Source organism: Clarias gariepinus, chromosome 3 (assembly GCF_024256425.1).
Source record: "Clarias gariepinus isolate MV-2021 ecotype Netherlands chromosome 3, CGAR_prim_01v2, whole genome shotgun sequence".
NCBI lineage: Eukaryota > Metazoa > Chordata > Actinopteri > Siluriformes > Clariidae > Clarias > Clarias gariepinus.
This window is the reverse complement of record NC_071102.1, coordinates 29,297,576-29,319,390: the sequence shown is the minus strand read 5'-3', so window position 1 is coordinate 29,319,390 and position 21,815 is coordinate 29,297,576. Positions and strand designations below refer to the sequence as shown.

The window sequence follows — 21,815 nt, the reverse complement described above, 5'->3', positions numbered from 1 at the left end:
TAAGACTTGATGTTTTAAGTCCATCTTTTAAACATTTTGAGCATTTAAAATATATAGTGTGATTCTCAATAATAATAATAATAATTATATGCCGTAAACAATTCTTGAGTGTCACTATCTGTTAATATACCATGTAGCATTTATTAAAAACTATTAATGACCTGCAAATGATTATAAAGCAATAATAATCATTAACATCGGAAACATTAGAAATGGCATTCTGGAGTGTTTTCAAAACAAGGGGACACGTACAGTATTATGTAGCACCTGCTTCCTGTTTGACCAAATATCAGTGGATGTTATATACTTTTAAATGTGTGTTTGTGTGCGCACGTTTTGTTGGAAATCAAGAAGAAAATGTTTTTATCATGCAGTACAGAAAAAAAATTACCAGTCAGTTTTGTCAGTTAATATAAAAACAAGTTATGCCCACTTTTGTGTTATGTTTGGTATGGTATTAGTCATTATCACCCCCAGGTCATTATTAGTTATACAGTAAATGTAACACCACATGGTATTGCAATTAATATTTATCAAGGAATTATAGAGAGAGCCTTCTTAGACTTGTATGAAAAATGGGTATAGTGTACCTGCTTTTCTATCTGATTGCTTAAGGTGTCTGTTGTTGTTAATCGTTCAGCTGCTCCTGTAAAGGGGTTGCCACAGCAGCCCATTCGATCCGCACAACAACTTGGCACAGGTTTTAAGCCAGGTGCCCTTCCTGACGCAACACTCACATTTTCATCCAGCCTTGGGCGTGGCACTGCATTGAATGGGTAAGGTTTGGAGACTGGGTGGGAATTCATTTAATTAAATTGGGCATGGTGGCTCAGTGGTAGGTTTCTTGACTACCATGCGGAAGGCCAGTCTGTGTGATATATATATATATATATATATATATATATATATATATATATATATATATATATATTAATTATCAAATAAGTATTTATTTTTTTGAGTAAGGAGACCAGGTCTGTGTGAAATGATGGTGATATTGAGACACACATAGAGTATTTACAAACAACATTAAAGGCTACTCTAAAGATTACTAATCTTATTTTATTACTTTAAAATTTTCTGCCAGTATGGTAAGGTTTTCTATTTTTTTAAGACTCAACCAACATATTATTGATACTAAATTGCATATTTACATTTCCATGGACACAACTGCAGGCTGTTTTATCAGTTGTGACAGAACTGTGGAAGGTGGAATTACAGCATTTTGCCAAATAACACAAAATTCACACTGATATGACAAACCTTTGACACATTTTTGCACTTGTACTTTTTAACGCTCTTGTAACTATTAGAAAAAACTTCATAAAATATGTTTAACTTTTAATACTTCTTTTAAAACTTAAATCTTCTTTTTCTTATTATTTGATCTTTTTTTTTCAAAAGTCATAAAATTAAATTAGAAAACAAATCATTGTCACCAGATGATCCTTAAGTAACCCAAACAAATAACCCCTTAATATAAAAAAGAACATCTCCAGCACCTGCATTAACAGTCATTTTGACCCAGGAGTCAGTTTTTCGAGTGAAATATGTCAGAATTCCACTGTGGAGAAGCATTTGACCTTAACAGCATTGTCCCAGTGATGAAATTTTACTGACTCTTACGCAGTGAACAATAAATAAACTAAAAAATGTACATAAAGCTTCACCATATCAACACAATCAACACTTAAAGTTTCAAAATATTTAAAATTAGAACAATTAGAACATGTGGTGTAAATTATCCATTAATATAGAAAGGACAACATATTAGAATATCAGATATATGCTACCAGTGCAGGTACACCATCTTGCCAAACATTTGACGTCACCTGACTAATCACACTCACATGGGCTCGGTGAACATCCCATTATAGATTTAGTCACTCCTTTGCTGCTATAGCAACCTCCACTGTTCTGAGAAGGATTTCCACTAGATTTTGGAGCATGACTGTAGGGATTTCTTCATTGGGGCACAAGCATTAGTGAGGTCAGATACTGATGTCAATGTACAGTCAGCACTCAATTCATCTCAAAGGTGTTTAGTCAGGTTGAGGTAACGGCTCTGTGCAGGACACATTTGAGTTCTTCTACTCCAAACCTCACAAAACAGATCTTTATTGAGCTCATACTGTGCACAGTCATGGTAGAACAAGATTGGGCCTATTGCTTCCAATCGCTTACTCATCGTCTATACCTGTATTATCCTGTATACAGGGTTGCGGGGGTCTTGAGACCATTCCAGGAGATTTAGGGCACGAGGCGGGGTGCACCTTGGACAGGGTGTGAGGTGGGGTGCACCTTGGACAGGGTGTGAGGTGGGGTACACCTTGGACAGGGTACAAATCTGTGCATTGGAAAACATGCTTAATCTGCATGTGTTTGGACTGTGTGAGGAAACTTTAGTGCCCGGAGGAAACCCACCAAGCATGGGGTGAACATGCAACCCAATCTTCATGCACACAGACCCCGAGGTGGGAATCTAACCCGGGCCCTGGAGGATGCAAGGCGACAGTGCTAAGTACTAAGCCACTGTGCCACCCTATTGGTTAAAGTGAAAAGAAATTCTAATGCAGGTGATAATCAGTTGTGCAAAAAGAAAACTGGTGCAATATTGTAGTGTAATTAAATAGTGTACATATAGGGCAGAGTATTGTGTTTTACATTAATGTGTACATGCAAATTGCCTTGTTTTCCTTATCGTGCCTAATAATGAATAAATAAATAAACAATGAATAAATGATCAAATGAAATGTTGTCCCCTAAGATAAAGAGGGACAATTTCTATTTCAGGAGAAATATATTTCTTTTTTTTTTATTGTCATTCAGGATCAGTTTAAGGTCTGATTAAGGACATACTATTCAGACGTCTTGGTTTTATATGGTGTATTATAAATCCTTAACACACACACACACACGAGCAGCCATCACGTCCTGACCGCAGCTCAAATCTCCGCTGTCCGGTCACGTGACCAGGAGATGAGCTGAATTAATGCTGAGGCACAAAGAGAAAGCCCTAAACGCGCGCGCACGAACACGCGCGCACACACACAGCGCGCTCTGAACACACGACGCAACGCACTAGATGCTTCTACCCTGAGCACCGCACCGCACTGCACACCACCGCCATTACATCTCCGAGAGGCCTGCGAGAAACTGCTTCGCGTCGTGTTCAAGCAGAAAGATGATTTCTCCGTGGGACAGATGGTACACGACGAGCTGCTGCCTCTGCTGCCATGTTCGGACCGGAACCATAATCCTGGGTGTCTGGTACATGGTGAGTCAACGGCTCTGTGCTTAGTGTTTCAGAAACGGAGGAGCAGCGTTCAGGACATTTTATTAATTCACAAGGGGAAAACCAGATCATTCCAGCCTTAGGCTTATAGTCTATTCACTGCCCTTCAATGGTGGTGTAACTTGTTTCACACACACACACACACACACACACACACACACACGTTATTCTGTGTCTAACCCAGCCTTATAACAATAATATAACACACATACACCAACTTAGAAAACTGTACTAAAGCAGCTTGATTTATTGTTCTTTTTACTGATTTTATTCTAACATTAATCTGGTCTTATACCACTGAACCATGTTATATACAGGTAATCTCATTTTGAGCTTTACTGTACATAACATGGTTCAGTGGTTCATAGATCCATAGCCGAGCAAATTTAACCTGCACCCTCTTTATATGAAGAATCATGTCTTTAATGAAGACATAAGAACAACAATCTACAGTATTCATCTTCTTTTGTTTGCTTTCAAGCCATCTTGGGTCTGAAATAAAAAGAAAAAAGATCAAGGAAAAATGTAGGACTTTTGATCTGTCCCATATAATAGACTACTGAGTATGTTTCCCTAAATATTAAAAAAGAATTTATTATAATATTATATTAATCTTCATCTGATATTATTCACTCGAGGCTCTTCTCGATTAGTTCCCGTATCCCCGTAACCCTTTGTATGTCTTTGTACACCTGGAGATAATCCACCATTGGATATCTCTTGATCTGCACCATTATTGAAAGAGGAATGAACTTCAAATTTATACTTTTAATTGTATCTGATTTTGGTGGAGCTAATTCCGAAGCAGGTTTGGTTTTTCATGTTTTTTTCTTAAAAAATAAAATCATTGTAATGTGATTTAAGGTTACAAATTTATTTGCATGAGTAATATAAATGCACCAGCTCTTCTTCTTCATTAAATTAATCAGTTGATTTGCAAATGTAAATGTAAGAATATTTAAAATATACAATTTAAATAAATAAATAATAATATTGTAAAATAATAAATTGTTCATTTTGTATAAAATAATTTGACTGTATATTATTGCTTATTAAACTTATTTTTATTTAAAATGTAAAATAATAATAATATTAATTATTATTATTATTTATCTGCTAAGTCTGATGTTACCAAGATAAATTACTCCTAAACACACAGTATGTAACATACTTGAAAATGAAAACTCTAACTATTTTGTTTTTCCTAAATCAGTATATGTTCTAGACTACATGTAAACACTTGTGGTCATGTGCTAATTTTGTGTTTGTATAGTGTCAGTAGTAATCAAAGTTTAAGCTTCAAGTTCAAGTTCAGTCTCCAAGCGAGAGCTCTTTATTTGTATAAATAGAACCATAATTAAGATAAATCCCTGAGCTTATGCATTAACCTGTAAACATTGATGCTGGAGCTGTAAAATCTAAACTTGAAGCAGGTCAGAGGCATATAATGTCTATGAAATTCATCGCAAGGTTAAAATAATAGAAAATACCCATTTTGTTTTATTGGCCCCAATAATTGTGCAAATAAATAATTTATGAGGTGCAGTAAATAATGATGTAGTTGTTTTAAAGTTGTGATTTTTTAACAGAGGAATAAAGGATGAAGAATATACTTTTAAAATTAATTTATATAATCTAATATACTATATAATCTAATATACACTAAAAATCATTATTTAAAATTATTTAAAAGTTTATATATGTAAATAAATTAAAACTGTAAAATGTAAATAAATTAAGTAAAGCCACTAGAATTAATTGGATATAATTAACCTATTAAATTAAATAAGTTTATACTATAAAAATATTTGTATAATTCAATTTATTTATTAAAATTATGCTATAAATGTAGATCATTTGTTTAAATATGGAATTTAGAAAATGACAGCTTAATCATGGTATATAAAATTTTATATACTGTATATTGTAAAGAACACATTTTTCTTTAATTTATTGTTGTACATTTTTATAATAAAAACAAAAGCCTGTTAAAGTGTAAATAGAGACAGAGGCATTAGCAGGTCTGCTTAGGTTTTCTCATTTGGGGGGAGCATTCATTTGGGTCCAACATTTCAGCTTCTATTGTATGAAAACTACAGAGCGAGCCTGTCTCTTTGGTTCTTTAAGTATAAATCTTTCAGCTATTACATAAACATTTGTGTATATGATTATTTACTGCATTAATGTTCTAATCTAGAGTCTATTCAAATAGCCTGCAGTCATTTACATTTATTCCTATGGGCAGATGCTTTTATTAAAACACAAATGGAGGTTACAGTTGAGAAGAAGTAGAGGTTTAGACTTAGGGCTTGGCTGCAGAGAAAAAGAACAGCTCTGTGTGTGGCAGGGCTGTGGATGTATTTTCATCCATACAGAGTCTGAGCTGCTAAAACATTGAAAAAGACAATTTATTTTAGGATCGTCTTATTTCTGCCAGGGTTTCTCAGGGCATAATAAAGCAGAGCAGATGATTGTAGCAGATAGCAGACGGCCCTCAGTGACTAATTAAGAAGAAACCTTGACACATGTCGTAGGAAAAATGTTGTTGACACCTGAGTATCATATTTGTCTCTTCCCTGATCTGTTGCCACAGTGCACAGTGTTGGAAGTGCACAAATTTATATAATGTCTTTCTATGCTGGAACATCACATTGATATATATATATATATATATATATATATATATATATATATATATATATATATATATATATATATATTCTTTCTGTGGCACTAAGAGGCTCATCCTGCTCCAGCAGAACAATGCACAATGTGAGCTTCAGGAAGACATGGCTGTGGATGGTTGATGTGAAAGAAGTCTAGTGGCCTGCACAAATCCCTGATCTCAAGCCTCTCAAGATCTCAAGTATCTTTAGGTTGAACTTCATCCAAAAAAAACCCTAAAGCTGTGCTCTAAAATCAAGAGAAAAACCTTTCCAGAAAAAATTTAGGTTATTTTAACAGCTAAGGGGGCTAGAAGTCTGGAAAAGGATATTAAACAAGCACATACTAGGGTGATGGTTACGTGTCCACAAACTTTTGCCTAAGAGAAATTCCAGCTATCTAGTTTCTCAGTTTATTTTATAACCATCACTGTGCACCAGATTAACCGTGCCTAACCACCTGCTTCTCTCCCATACAGCTCATAAATGCTGTGGTCCTGTTGATTTTGCTGTCTGCTTTGAACGACCCAGTGCAGTATCACTACCACCTCACCAGTGCTGAACTTGGTACAGACTTGGACGTCATGGATGATGCAAGTAAGTACAATGGTTATCCCAACTTACCCTGGACAAAAATATAATGTTAAGATAATTATCTGTAGTAGTTTTGCATGGTTCGCTGCTCACCAGAAGAAATGTACCTCCTTTTTACGATAAAGAAATGTTTCACAGTTGTCCTTAAATATCCATATCAAATAGATTTCTATGTAGAGAGTAAAGAATTTAGCTGTGTTTTATGAACATAACACTAGTAAAGTGATCTTATGTTCAGATTCTGTACATTCCTAAAGGGTTGTTTTGTTTTTCCCTTAAGTCATATGTGATTGCAATGTATTTGTGTTTGATAATCCAGTTGCATTTGTGTAAGGAACATAATACATGATACATATTTTAAAACATCTTTTTGACACTTTAGTCATATACAGTGGTGACCCAAAATTGAGATGAAAGTGAAATTCATTTAATTTAAATGTTTAAAATAATGAAAATCCATATAATAAGAATAATTTGTTATTTTAAACAAATCAATATGTAGTATGAATTCCTTTATTCTTTAAAACCTGCTGGATCTTGCTGGGCACAGTCAAAAAGAAAATATTGAGGCAATAGCTGTTGTTAACTGGGATCTGGAATAATGCATGTTTTTTTTGTAAAATATTTATTATCCTGAAATGAGTTAGTGATCAAACAGGATAAGACAGAATCATGATATAGATGCATTCATTTGAACTTATGTACAGTACCGGTCAAAATTTGGACAGAAGTTTGAATCTTCTACATTCGAACAATACAGTAAGCCCCAAATTATGAACATTCGTGTTACAAATTTCTGCAGATATGAACGGATACGAACAAATCGCTGAGGTAGCTCATTCAGTATGTAAATGAATGTATAAAATGTCCAAAGTCCAGTATATTGTATATGTGTGCGTGTGGAGGTACGGGAGAAATGAGTCGGCCTCACTGGTTTAAATGAATCAGCCCGAGAGCATAATAATAGAAAATGGCTGTTCTGTAAAGCTGAACGTTATCCTTATTTGTAAGTCAGGGACTTACTGTACTGGATTTATTTTTTTATGGAACTGTGGAAAAACACATATGGCATTAGGTAATTAAGTAACAACAACAGTCAGTTGTTGTTTAAAGACATAAAGGTCAGCTGTTTTGGAACAGTTCTTGCAAGAACAGTATTGTTAAGTGCATTTGCAAAACCCATCAAGCACTACGATGAAACTGGCTCTCATGAAGACCCAGGAAAGCAAGACCAAATCTTCCCTAAGTTACCAGCCTCAGAAATCCCTAATTAACAAACAGCACCTCAAATTAGAGACGTTATGAAGGATTTACAGAGCATAAGTATCAGACACATTTTGATATCAATGGTCCAGAGGAGATTATTGAATATTTTGGATGCCTTCAGTTTGTTTTACAGTGGAGAAAGAAATAAAAATTAGGAAAGACCAATTAGAAGGAATTAGAAGGTGTGTACAAACTTTTGACTGGTAGTGTCTTTAGTGAGTCTGTACCAGCTAAAGAAGGATCTGTGTCTCTGATGGTGGCTCTTCAACAGTTTTGTCAGATCTTAGCCTTGTTTTCTTTTCACAGACATGTGCATTGCTGCTGCAATTTCCCTGCTGATGATACTGATTTGTGGAATGGCAACCTATGGTGCTTATAAGGTACAGCTATATTATTTACTATTAAAATGTATCGACTGAAATTGACGCAAATAACAAGGTTATTGCTAAATAATGTTTTACTTATTATTAATTTATTTCTGCAGTATTGATAAGCAGATTGTTTCTCTTAACATTAAATGTTTGAAATATTACAGCTAATGAAAAGAGAAACATTTGTAAACAAAAACTGTTGTAATTCTTCTTCACAGCAACATGCTGCTTGGATTATTCCATTTTTCTGCTACCAAATCTTTGACTTCGCCCTCAACACTCTGGTAGCTATAAGTGTCATGGTTTACCCAAACACCATTCAGGACTATCTTGAGCAGCTGGTAAGGGACTTTAACAATCTTTGACCTTTCATTATTTATTTTTTTATTTCTGTTCACCAGAGATCGAGTTATTTGACGAAATGGTTTTATATCTTTTAACAGCCTGGGACCTTTCCATACAAAGAGGACTTAATGTCCACCAACAACTTCTGCTTAGTGTTTGCTGTACTTGTCTTCATTGGCTGTATTCTGGCCTTTAAGGTAAATGCAGATGAATCAGTGAAATTTAACACCAGACACAGTGTCACCATTTTGAATACACTTCCATGTCAACGTGATATTTTACAGTAAGAGTACACTGAATACCTGACATTTTGCACCCATACATTTTTAATGGTGTGTCACCAGAAACGAGCTAGGGACTGGAGAGGGCTGAAAAACCTGAGTTGCTGTGGAAATTTTTGTTATTGGATTTGACTTAATGTAAATTAGCAACTCCAGTTGTGTCACAGATTCAAGTTGCTGTTGTGTCCAGCTTGAATAGTTAATTTTTCACACATTTCTTCTAAAAAGACTTTTGTATTATGCGATTAAACAGCATGGGTGCAGTTTCCAAATAGAAACACTAAATAATACAGCATGTAGGGAAAGTGTTAGCTCAGAGGGCTAAGGCGGTGAGTTTTTGATCGGAAAGTCAGCTGCTTGAGTCCCAGCTTCACCAGGTTGATATTGTTGGGCCCTTAAGAAGGGCTCTTAACCCTGTTGGTTCCAGGGGTGCTGTATCATAGCTGAACCCAGTTACTGTAAAGCTAAAATAAGTGTAATGGTGGAGGTGAAATCATTCGACAAGGAACAACTGTGACACGATCAGAGTATGAGCATTACAGATATAATTTAAACAGCACAAACACATTATTTTACCCAGTAACCCTACAGTAGTAGAACACAATCTGGCACTGGCTGATAGTTAGACTAGTTAGTATAGGAGTAAAAAGAATAAAAAATATAGTGGTAATATATTTTTCTAATAATCTGGATAGTAACAAAGACATTTGCTTTTACATTTACTGATATATTAGTATTGTAAAAATGATTAAATAAATGCTCCACTAAAATACTTGACACATGAACAACATTTGATGTAAATAATTATAATAAAAACAGCACACAGCGTCACTATGCATGCTGCACATCACATTGATAAAACATTAAATGTATGCTATTACAAGACAGGACCCTCTCATAGAGAGTGATGCCTAAATACATTTTACACACTTTCTTACTCCAAACTTAGACTGTGCTATGAGATCCAAATGCTGGGAGCAGTCTAGGGTTTTATTCAAGTTATTAAATATTACTTATTTGTGTTCTACATTTGCAGTAAAATGGTGTAGAGGCTAGAATGGCTTTCTTATCCTTTGTATGTTATCGCAATATTGAGAATTGATACCATGTTATTTGTTTGCCAGGCTTACCTGATTGCCTGTGTGTGGAACTGCTACAGATATGTTAGTGGAAGAGGCACCACAGAGGTCTTGGTTTATGTTACCACCAATGACACAACAGTAAGTCAAGGACAATTTAATGCCATACTGGCTATTCTGTGTTCTCCTATTCTTACTTGCAGCACATTGTGTCCCATGCTGACATGGGATAAAACTTTGAGAGTGGATCAAACAAGAACAAGCCCAAGGGTAGCTTTTATTAAACAACAGTCAGCATATTTGAATGCCTTTGATGTTGTGTGAACCATATATAAAAATATTATGAATTATAAAAAGCATAGTAACTGTTTTACTTTCAGGTTAAGATTGAACATAAACTTTAGAACTACAAGAATGCTTGACTGTGACGTATTCTCGTAGTCATAATTTAGGAATCTCCAAGTTCGTGATTTTGTGATCGAAATTGTAATAAACAATATAGATTTCACTAATCATGGATCTCACTATGCTTTAGATGTTGTTTGAATCAATGGCCAATTTCCATACATATACAAACGCAATTACAAAGAAGTTGGGACAATGTTGAAAGCGAGACATTTTAAAATGTCATGCCAAATATTGGCTCATTTTGGATTTCATGAGAGCTACACATTTCAAAAAAGTTAGGTACAGGTAGCAATAAGAGGCCAGGAAAGTTAAATGTACATATAAGAACCAGCTGGAGGACCAATTTGCAACTTATTAGGTCAATTGGCAACATGATTGGGTATAAAAAGAGAGTCTCAGAGTGGCAGTGTCTCTCAGAAGTCAAGATGGGCAGAGTATCACAAATTCCCCCAATGCTGCAGCTGAAAATATTAGTGCAATATCAGAAAGGCATTTCTCAGAGAAAAATTGCAAAGAGTTGCATAGTAGTGCATAATATCATCAAAAGATTCAGAGACTCTGAAACAATCTCTGTGCGTAAGGGTCAATGCCAGAAGACCATACTGGTAGCCCGTGATCTTCAGGCCCTTAGACGGCACTACATCACATACAGGAATGCTACTGTAATGGAAATCACAACATGGGCTCAGGTATACTTCCAGAAAACATTATCGCTGAACACAATCCACCGTGCCATTCGCCTTTTCCGGCTAAAATTCCAGAAGCGCAGGCGTTTTTTTTTTCTGGGCCAAGGCTTGTTTAAAATGGCCTGTGGCAAAGTGGAAAACTGTTCTGTGATCAGACAAATAAAAATTTGAACTTCTTTTTGAGACACTTGGACGACGCCATGTCATCCAGACTAAAGAGGACAAGGACAACCAAAGTTGTTATTAGTGCTTAGTTTAGAAGCCTTCATCTCTGATGGTAGGGGTTGCATGAGTGCATGTGGCATGGGCAGCTTACACATCTGGAAAGGCACCATCAATGCTGAAAGGTCTATCCAATTTCTAGAACAACATATGATCCCATCCAGAAGTCGTCTCTTTATGGAAAGACCTTGCATTTTCCAACATGACAATGCCAGTCCACATACTGCATCAATTATAACATCATGGCTGCGTAGGTGAAGGATCCGGGTATTGAAATGGCCAGCCTGCAGTTCAGATCTTTCACCCATAGAAAACATTTGGTGCATCATAAAGAGGAAGATGCGACAAAGAAGACCTAAGACAGACTTCTAGTTCAACTGTCTTAGGTCTTCTTTGTCGCATCTTCCTCTTTATGATTCCTTCCTCTTTATATATTCCTATTCCTAAATTTGAGCAACTTGTCTCCTCAGTCCCCAGACGTTTGCAGACTATATAAAATAAATATAAAAGACTATATTATAAAAAGAAGAGGGGATTCCACACAGTGGTAATGAGATGTGTTGGTGCTATGAAGTTTAAAATCAAGTTATTTTTCCCTTAAAATTATACATTTTTTCAGTTTAAACATTTGATATGTTATCTATGTTGTATTCTGAATAAAAGATTGAAATTTGAAACTTCCACATCATTGCATTCTGTTTTTAATCACAATTTGTACAGTGTCCCAACTTTTTTGGAATCAGGTTTGTACACACATATTGTAAATCTTAAAATTATATTTAATCACTGAATACAGAGATATCAAGCTTCTGTTTTAGGTTTTTTTTTTTTATTACTTATTTTAAGTGCCTCCTAGTGTCTCTTTCCTGTGTGGTGTTGAGTTAGTGTGACGTGACTATAAAGTACTCTCTAATCCAATCTTCCTACAAATGCTCACGTTTTTCTTTAACAATAGCTCTGTAGAGTAAATATATTTTTCATGTTTGTTAGAGACGTTACAATACTGCTATTGAATTCCAGTGAAAAGCATGGATTTTCTTGCTCAAACCCATTACATAACTTGCCATTATTGTCCAGTTGCTTTAAAATCCTCTCACTGATGCAGGCAGACTTTGAAGATTAAATTAGGATCAGCTTAGAATCCAATTCAAATTAGCTCCGCTTTTATTAGAGGGTCAGGATGCCTAGCATAAGCATTCCACACTGAGTGAAGGGATGGGTGCATCAGGGTAATAAGGGAAGGACATGAAGCAATGCACTCATCATGCATAGTGCCCACTATACAAGCCTCTGGAGGCAGTGTTCTGATATGGGGATTTTTTTTCATCCTATTTTTTACTGCCTATTTAGTTCAAATAGACCTATTCTTGGAGACCAAGTGTAACACAACATGATGCTACCACCACCATGCTTCACTGTGTAGATAGCTCGCACAGAATGATATGGGTTTTTACAGATTAATATTTTTCTATTTTATAACTTTTTTATAACTTTTTATTGGAAAATAATTGCATGTACTGTTTTTTATCTTCTTCTCATGGGTCGAACAGAGAGGAGGGTTTAATTGGTTGGTGGGGTAACTATGTATGCAAGGCATTATATAGTTTGTCAGTTTACTGTATTTTGAAGGGCACTGATCAACAGCATTATGTCCCATACAGTCACAAATAACATTGACCTCTATGATTAAAAGTAAGATCTTTTGCTCACACTTTCTTGTGTTTTTTAGGTGCTGCTCCCGCCCTATGAAGAGGTTGTTGCAATCCCGCCGAAGGAGCCGCCCACTGAGTAGACTTTCAGATTAGACAGATGTTTTTTCTTTGACTTCATTTTATTCTCTAAATATCCTCCAAAGAAAAGATTTTTCTGTCATTGTTTTCCATTTTCCCACTCAAGCACTTCCACTTTTTACTCTGTGACATCTGTATCCTTTTGCTCCATGAAGGCAGTAGTGTGACTTTCTCTTCCCTCTGCGAGTCTTTACAGCCTTCCTGGCAGCCCAATGCTGTGTGTCAACTCTAATTTGGATTTGCACTTTCAGCGTTCAGTGCTTACGCATGGCACTGACCTTCCCCTCTTTTTTAAATACTGTGAACTTTTCAGCACTGCTCTCGGCTACTAAAATACCTGACATTTAAATGTAATAAACACGCAAGTTACTTAAGAGCACTTCCAGACTGGCAGTTTTCCCAGGAACTTATGGCAGCCAGGGTAATATATGTAAAAAAAAAAAAAAAACACTGAATTGTAAGAAATCTTTCAGAAAATCCTGAATGATCAGCGTAAAACTTTATACCAACAGTAGGCACTATTTAATTCAATGTCAAAATTACTAATACATTTCAAATAATTTTCTAGACATGCGTCAACAGGAATATTTTGCAAATGTTCTAAATTCCGAGATCAGTAAAATAACATATACCATGTATATATTTGCAATTTAATGAAAAACAAGGATATGAGTTTAATGTGAAGGTAATTAAGTCATTTTTACAACTTTAGCCTCATTATCTTTCGTAGAATTATTTGAATGCGGCTACTTCACACACTGCCCTGTATTGCTGATATTATTTCAGATTTTACATCCAGTGGCTATCAGTCCTATGCAGAGTCGCCACATTGTTTTTGCACATAAGTCTTTATAATTCATGTTGTGTGTTCTAGATAATGAAAGACAATGTAGTATTGCTATTACAACGCCCTGAATGGGTTTGAATATGAGCGACATAAAAAATCTCATGAAGTCTTCCCTAGCTCTATTCTGCTTAGAATTTCATAATGAATTTGTTACTATTATATAAAGAACTATGCAACATGTATGCAGAATTATGTTATACTGTATTGTTTCAACACAGAGCACTTCAGTATTAATGTTTTAGATAAAGCCTGCAGACTTTCTGTCACTGCTTTGTGTCATGGTTTAATACACACACACACACACACACACACACACACACACACACACACACAAATATATATACATACACATATATACAGTATATATACATATATATATACACATATCTACAGTATATATATATGATATTAATATGATAATTTAATAATAATAATAATAATAGTATTACATATAATATACATCATACTATTTTTCTTTTCCTGAATGGTGTATACACTATATGGCTATATATTTATATACAGTATATTTATATATAAACTTTTACATTATTTATGTTATAATTTCCACTGATCACTTTTCTATATGGCTTCTGTCATTGTTTATTAGGAACTTTCTAGAGACCAATGGAAGGAAATATGCTATAAAAAAACATTATGACATAAATCTTACAAAAACATCAACAAAATATAGATAGACCAATTGCTTTTACATTATTGATACATTCTATAAAACATATATCAAATCATTCAGAGCTCTTAAACTATGTAAAGCAGTGACTGATTGTCTGTCGGCTTCCAAGTATTCCATACAAGAGCTTTGGGTTGAAATATGGTAATATATCACTATAAACAACCTGCGGTAACCATATTTGCTGTTCCCTTGCTATGAATCAAATCATTATTCAGATTCAATCATTTTGTCCTGTGATGTGTTTAGGTTCCTTATATTTAGCATTATACACTGAACCAGTCATCTTAAATTTCTGAGTGTGTAATATGTTTGCTTAGGGGAAAAAAAAGTCAATTTTGAAATTTCTTACTGATTTTTACTGTTGGTCGTATGTTTGTCTGTGATTCGAACTTGACGTTCTATCAGCTGCAATATTTGTACTGATTAGTTCTTAAAATTAAAAAAATTCTCAAGTTGAGTTCTTTGTAGCTTTTTATTAAACACTACAGCACTAGAGGTGGCTTAGCGGTGTAGAGGGTAACGATGCAGTCTTACAACTCTAGACTTGGTGTGTTTGATCTCTGAGCTCGGGTTACGCACCTAGTGTTTCCAGGATAGGCTCCAGATCCAACACGGCACTCACTGAACTGTAAGGATTGAATACCGCAATAGAGAGATAAGTAAGCTTTTTTTGGTCCAATTATATTGTTTTCTTTTTATACTACACTGCCTGGCGAAAAAAAAGAAAGAAAGTTGCATGTGGTATCTGGTTCATTAGTAAAAATGATTCCTCATTCTCCCAGAACCACTCTTTCCCAATTTCAGTCCTGGAATATGTCTGTACCATCAGGGGAGAAAGATTTAATTGATGTGATAACCTGGTCGTTCAGATCCTCAGCTGACTTAATTTAATTTCTGAATAATGTTGCTAAGCTGAGACTTGACCAACTGAAACATCAGATCATAACACTGGCTTTAGGGGCTTGTACCCTGCATGATGGGTCCATTATTCATGCACTTCCTTCCATTTCCACCATCCCACTAACTGCTCCCTGATACCTCCATTACTCTAGAAAAGGATCAACCTGGACTCATTAGACCCTTTTCTGATGCTTCAAAGTCCAAACGTTATGCTCCCCAGCAAATTAAAGCCTTTTTCCCTGATTAGTCTCAATAATAAATGGTTTTCTTATGGCCACACAGCTGTTTAATCCCAATTCTGAGTCCTCATCCCATTGTGTGAATATGGGATTGCTCTTACTTTCACTATTAAATCTAGCTATGGTTTTTACTTTTTTTTTAACATGCAACTTCGTGTGTTTAAATTAGCTCCACGATTTCTTCCGACCACATCTCTTTCACAAAGTTGACGGTTCCTTAGAGGTTTTGATGAAGCGTTCTTAACCTAATAAATGAATTTAAATCTCAAATGTTGTTTTCCTTGTTTGATGTAGCCCAATAATTTAACTTTTCTAAAATGGCGACTTTTTTTGGCCTGGTAGTGTACAATTATAGTGATTACGGATGCTCCTCATGGTCATGACTATCAGTGGAAGTAACTTTTCTAGAGGCCAACATCTGAAAGGTTCTTTTCAGATGTCTGAATATGATTCATCTATCTGTTGCATCCCAGAGCAATATTATTTGTTTCAGAGGCACAGAATTCTCAACTATACCCGTCTCCACATACTCTCGTGCTGTTTTCTTACCTTTCACCTCACATCCAGGAATGGAACATAATTTGGATAATGGTCTCCAAATGTGATATGGCATCTGAGATGCTCTTAAATCCTCTCATCCTACCTGTATATGCACAACTAGGTCAGCTTTAATCAGGTTTGAGTTGGAGCTATTATAAAAAGGCCTACAGCTAATGCAATCTAATAGATGAGGAAGAAAAACTAAATATATTGTTTACTTCAGAAATTCTTTGATTTGATGGCTGATTACATCCTGTTTCATCATTGTACATCATTATGCATTTGTCCTCATTTTTATCCTGGTTTACGACATTTAACAAAGCAGTAGGCAGTAAATTACATCATGTACTCTATATGCTTTATAATTTCTTTTTGCTGTTAAAAGAGGCAGAAAGCATGCTTGCTACCTAAGAGCAGTCTTAGCCATCTGCGCTGAGGCTGTTTTTATTTCACACAAGTCAGCAGACCCTCTGAACCAACCACATTTACACTCACACATGCAAGGACACTTCTTTGAATCATCAGCATCTGTGCAATTATGCAACCCCAGATTGCATACACATTTCAAGTCATGCCATTCCCTAGCAATGAATAGAAATGATGACTTCATTAAACATCAGTAAAAACATTAGCCTGCGTCTCTCACACACACACTTTCACTGTACTACTACTAGGCGATCTGTTCATGTCTCCAAAATTAAACCTGTAAATCCTTTAATACGCCTGGTGTAAGGTTTACAGAGTACTCACCATGTTAGACACAATCGCAGGGAACGATAAGGGCTGCTGGTATGTGGTGACAGAAAATATTGGTAATAAATCCCACTACCATACATCAGTTAGCCTTGAGTTTACAAATTGGATTTCTAATCCTTTGTTTTTCCAATGAAGTCATCAGTTTTGAGTTGTAACTGACCGCAGAAAGACTTTGGTTTAACCTTACCGAAGATGAATGATCTATTTTACTTCCTCACTCACTCACCTTCTATACCGCTTTATCCTGTATTCATGGTCGAGGGGCCCTGAAGCCAATCCCAGGACGCTTAGGGCACAAGGCAGGGTACACCCTGGACAGGGTGCCAAATTATCACATGGCACACATACATACACACTAATTTACACAATACAGGCAATTTGGGACCGCCTAACCTGCATATCTTTGGACTGACTAAAAAAAACTTGTGCAAGGGAAAGCGACCCTGCATTAAGATCATGCTTTGTGAAGCAGGACTAAAAATACGACATACCTACTAAAAATCATATAACGTGTATAGAAGTGTTCCAGGAACAAGAAGACATGTCCATGTTTTAATACATGCGGTGCATTACAATGCCTAGTTGTTGATTTGCTATCACGGTTTTATAAATATCCAGATTCAATATTACGTTTTTGTTACAATCCTAAATAAACTTTGCAAATTATTCACTCCTACCACAAAGGACACTGTGCTGCCTGCCAACGTGTGACTAGTTTATAGAGCAAGACCTGTAGGATTATACAAGTTTATGCCCTCATCTACCTCCTCCCTCTTGGTCACATCTTTAAAAAATTCAGTACGTTTCCATTGTTATGCAGATGATGCACAACTATACATCTCCACAAAACCGCTCTTTCACCCTCCTGTCTCACCAACTGAAGAAGTCCTCCTCATAAGGTCAAAATCTACCTTATTCAAGTCCAACAGTTTCTCCCTCTTCTCAGGTTAAAAACCTGGTGGTCATTATTGACGGCACTTTGTCCTTTAAGGCCTATAAAGGATATCTGCAGATTATGTTACCTCCAGCTATGCAACATTTCTCATCTGCAACTGTTTCACAACCACACACATTCATGCACTGGTCACCCCTCACATTGATTAATGTAATTCACTTCACTGGCATACCACAAAAACTCCTACATAAACTCCAACCTATTCAGAACTTTGCTGCCCACATAACCACCCAACCACCTTTGATTCATGACTATACCCCCACCTTACAACAACTCCACAATTTAAAATTCTCCCACACATTTACAGCACTTCATAATCTTGCTCCTTACATATTAAAGCTTGTTCAATTCTACACCCTTCTTCTCGCACTCCGCTCATCAAGGCTCCTTGTTACACCCCTCTACCTGCACGACCCCCATGGATTCTAGAGCCTTTAGTTGTACTACCCGACTCTGGAAATCTCTCCCCGAAAACATCCATGTAATAGATTCTCTAACCAAATTCAAAAATCAACTTAAGAACCATTTATTCAGAAACACTTATTCTACATAATTATTAATATTAATATTATTATTACATTAATATCTACAGATTGCACTAGAATCTCCATTTAAACCTCCTTCTGAATCGTCATTTGTTTTTGTTTTAAATTATGACACTGTCTCTTTTCATTTAATTTTTGTTTTAACCTTCTCTTGTTTAATCTGTAAGATGACCTTGGGTAACCAGAAAGGCACATATATAAATATATAAAAATGCATTATTAAAAAAATAAAATGTGGTGGAAGTGTGGTGATCCATGAACTGCCACACAAAAGAATGGTGATCTATAACTAATTTAAATGTAAAGAATAACGATCAGTACAATTAGCACAAACACACCAAAGCATCCATTTTAACCATATTTATTATAACAACTTTCAGGGAAAATGGCTCTACTTCTCGCCCTGCTGTTGATCCGGCATGCTTCTGATGATATCTGAATCGCCTGTAAAGACAAAATACAGAACAAACCTAGTTAAATCCTCGGAATTCAATTTGACCTAGAGTAAACTTCACCTAGCAAAAAATACTAAAAGCAACTAAAAGTTGTGTTTAAAAACTATGACAAACGAAGTGGTTTATGTACAGGGACCCTACAAAAAATGGGAGGACCAAACGTGGCTGTTGCTGGAAATAAATGCATCAGATAACTGCCCATGAAGTGACATTTTACATACCGGGGTCAATGATGGCCAGCGTGCACACCCTGTAGTATTTACCACAGGCTGTGCCAAGCTCAATGTTGTTTCCACTGTAGTGGTGGACACCAGTCTTGGCCAACATGGCGTAATACTCGATTTCTGATTTTCTGTAAGGGGAGAGGGAAAGAAGAAGAAAAAAAAAGCCAGTTAAACTTTAAACTTGTATTTAACTTTGGGCAACACTGCCCACTGCTACTTATACCATGAATGTAAAACAACCTAAAATAAAACCACAAAGTCAGACTCGTACAGTTACATAACTTACAAATCCTCTCATACAGCCCTGGATTTAAGGCAAAAGCCCCAAAGCAAGTAATTCACAGGCTGGAAGTCTATTAGTTTATCGTCTAGTGTAAGTAAAAATGTGCCCATGTGCATCTGTGTGTTTGACCAGGAAACATGGGGAAGATGGCTAAGCAGTAGGTCCAATCATACACAGCGTTATACCACCCTAAAATATTGTTTTTCCATTTAAGATTTTGAAAAATGAGGAGGCTTGTGGAATAATGTACATTTTTAAAAGTAGAAGCCTAATTCTTTTATTTTATTTGTCTGACATTAGGCTGGATTTAACCCATAAATTATAGAGCATAATTTTTTTTTATTCATAACTAACAGCATCATTTAACTACAGTGACAGCTGTGTGCACACCAAACTCTATGTCCATCATTTGCCTTCAAGTACATTACTGATGCTTTAACTGTGGCTGGTATCGCGTCACTGCTAGAATCACTTATGATTGGATGGTGTTCGAGATAATTCGAAGTGAACACAACATGTATGTGAGAGAGAAGCAGAATATCATGTAAGGATGAGATTCACCAGATACCTCCTGATACAATATCACAATACGTAGTTGCAGATTCAATTTGTATTGTGACTCATCACATTCTTTTAAAATATCCTAAATATAAAACGTTACAGTTCTTGTTGCAAATAATTTAATAGTACCAAACAGGATGATGTCCTGTGTATATAGTTTATTACAAACCACATGCAGGATTACACAGGAACTGCAACATTTACCATTTCGAATGCAAACATAAATTTGAAACTTTTTAGAATTAATTTGAGTCTGTGACACGGTGGCTTAATGGTTAACACCGTCGCCTTGCACCTTTGGGGTTGGGGTTTGATTCCTGCCCCAGGGCCATGTGCAGAGTATGTATGCTTTCCCTGGGCTTCCTTCCACAGTCCAAAGAGTATGCCAAGAGGAGTTCCCAAATTGTCTGTAGTGTAACAATTAATACGTAAATAAGCGTACAATTGTGCGCCTTGCAATAGCTTGGCATCCAGAACAGGGTGTACCCCACTTTCTGTCCCAAGTCTCCTGGGATAGGCTCCACGGTAGCAGTATAGGTAAGTGAGTGGATGATTTCGGAGTCAGTGCAAGAGTCAGCAATACATAAATTGCCATACAATGTATTTAAAGACCGGCTACTGTGTTGTCAATCTCTACAACCCAGATTTACATTTATAACAAAATTAACCTCAGTCTCTGATAAATAATGCATGTAGGTACCTAAGAGCAGGGCAGTTGTTGGCCAGGATGACCAGCTTGGCTTTGCCCTGACGGATCATCTTTTGTGACTGCTTGTATCCCAGGACATATTTCCCACTCTTCATCACCAGCTGCAGTCTGGAGTTGATGGACTCCAAGGACTTTTTCTGTGATGGAATTAACAGTGCGTTATGATCAAAGCACAAACACATACTGTAACATTATTAAACTGTAAAAATTTCTAAACTCATTGACTTGGCCAAATTCACTTAGAAATGATGTAGGATTAGTTGTTAGATATGGGAAAATACTCAAATGTGTAAAACCGAGATTGGAAAACTGTTTGATGATTTATTTACTTCAGCAACAAACATTATGCTTATTTAAAATGATAAAAGGTAATCTGCTTGCTTGTTATCCTCATCTGCACTGAAACGTGTTAATAATTTTCACATTCATATAAAGCCAACTAATGGTGAAAAACCTCACCAACACAGTCTCACACGCTGAACTCGCACGCGCTATCCTTACTGCTAGTCAGTTCTACTAAGTTTTCAGCGTTTTTAATTAACCCAAATCTAAATTTCATCCACAACAAAACGAACTTCCACAACTTAATCATTCTCCTAAAGATTATACCAATACTAATGTATATTAAAAGCAGTAAATAAAGCTCGAGGCCTCGGAGTTTCACTCGCACGTGAGCCCTAGCGCCATGCAGGAGCGGCTCTGATACTCACCGTCTTCTTTGCGGCGACCATTTTAACTCCAGTCCGTTCCGGCCAACCTGTACAGAAGAATTTTACAAATAAACTCTTTCCTCAGGGAAATATGATAAAATGTAGTCACAATTAGCACCTAAAATTAGTTATTTTCTCATTTTGAACTAGAGCCGCACTTACTGCCTGGTTTACTCCAAGATGGCCTCGTAGAGAAAGGATTTCCCAAAGTGCACCGCGCTCGAACACCACACACACTTCTCGCGAGAACACGGGCTTCATCAAGTCCTGTCCTAAATGACTCACTTTTCCCTCCACTTTGTAGAACAAAAACGTGTTTGAACTGACTTCTGCTTCGTCCTATATAGTGCACTTGATAGCCAAAAAATTAGGCATTTGGGATTGTACATTACAGGAGGGA

General features: G+C 36.2%; 3 protein-coding genes across 3 annotated transcripts in view; 1 reads left to right on the top strand and 2 right to left on the bottom strand.

The window, feature by feature from the left end:
- The window catches only part of LOC128518591 (deleted in malignant brain tumors 1 protein-like), a 173,717-nt gene that overhangs the window by 77,586 nt on the left and 74,316 nt on the right, over positions 1-21,815 (bottom strand). The gene's annotated exons all lie outside the window — the stretch shown is intronic.
- Positions 3,024-14,995, top strand: laptm4b (lysosomal protein transmembrane 4 beta). Its single transcript, XM_053491765.1, has 7 exons — positions 3,024-3,277; positions 6,438-6,555; positions 8,125-8,198; positions 8,408-8,530; positions 8,633-8,731; positions 9,940-10,035; positions 12,940-14,995. Exons 1-7 carry the CDS (start codon positions 3,185-3,187, stop codon positions 13,000-13,002), a joined length of 666 nt encoding a protein of 221 aa, XP_053347740.1. The 5' UTR covers positions 3,024-3,184; the 3' UTR covers positions 13,003-14,995.
- rpl30 (ribosomal protein L30) lies at positions 18,819-21,661 on the bottom strand. The gene is made up of 5 exons (XM_053491768.1): positions 21,578-21,661; positions 21,416-21,462; positions 20,697-20,842; positions 19,150-19,280; positions 18,819-18,917 (listed from the first exon to the last, which is right to left on the bottom strand). Exons 2-5 carry the CDS (start codon positions 21,434-21,436, stop codon positions 18,865-18,867), a joined length of 351 nt encoding a protein of 116 aa, XP_053347743.1. The 5' UTR covers positions 21,437-21,462; positions 21,578-21,661; the 3' UTR covers positions 18,819-18,864.

What these genes read in the sequence shown, in the direction of transcription:
- laptm4b (XM_053491765.1), top strand. Translation starts at nt 3,185, where the DNA reads ATGATTTCTCCGTGGGACAGATGGTACACGACGAGCTGCTGCCTCTGC. An exon ending in TCCTGGGTGTCTGGTACATG is followed by an intron (nt 3,278 to 6,437) that starts GTGAGTCAACGG and finishes TCTCCCATACAG; the next exon opens with CTCATAAATGCTGTGGTCCT. An exon ending in GGACGTCATGGATGATGCAA is followed by an intron (nt 6,556 to 8,124) that starts GTAAGTACAATG and finishes TTCTTTTCACAG; the next exon opens with ACATGTGCATTGCTGCTGCA.
- rpl30 (XM_053491768.1), bottom strand. Translation starts at nt 21,436, where the DNA reads ATGGTCGCCGCAAAGAAGACG. An exon ending in TGGTCGCCGCAAAGAAGACG is followed by an intron (nt 20,843 to 21,415) that starts GTGAGTATCAGA and finishes ATTCCATCACAG; the next exon opens with AAAAAGTCCTTGGAGTCCAT. An exon ending in GCTGGCCATCATTGACCCCG is followed by an intron (nt 18,918 to 19,149) that starts GTATGTAAAATG and finishes TTGTCTTTACAG; the next exon opens with GCGATTCAGATATCATCAGA.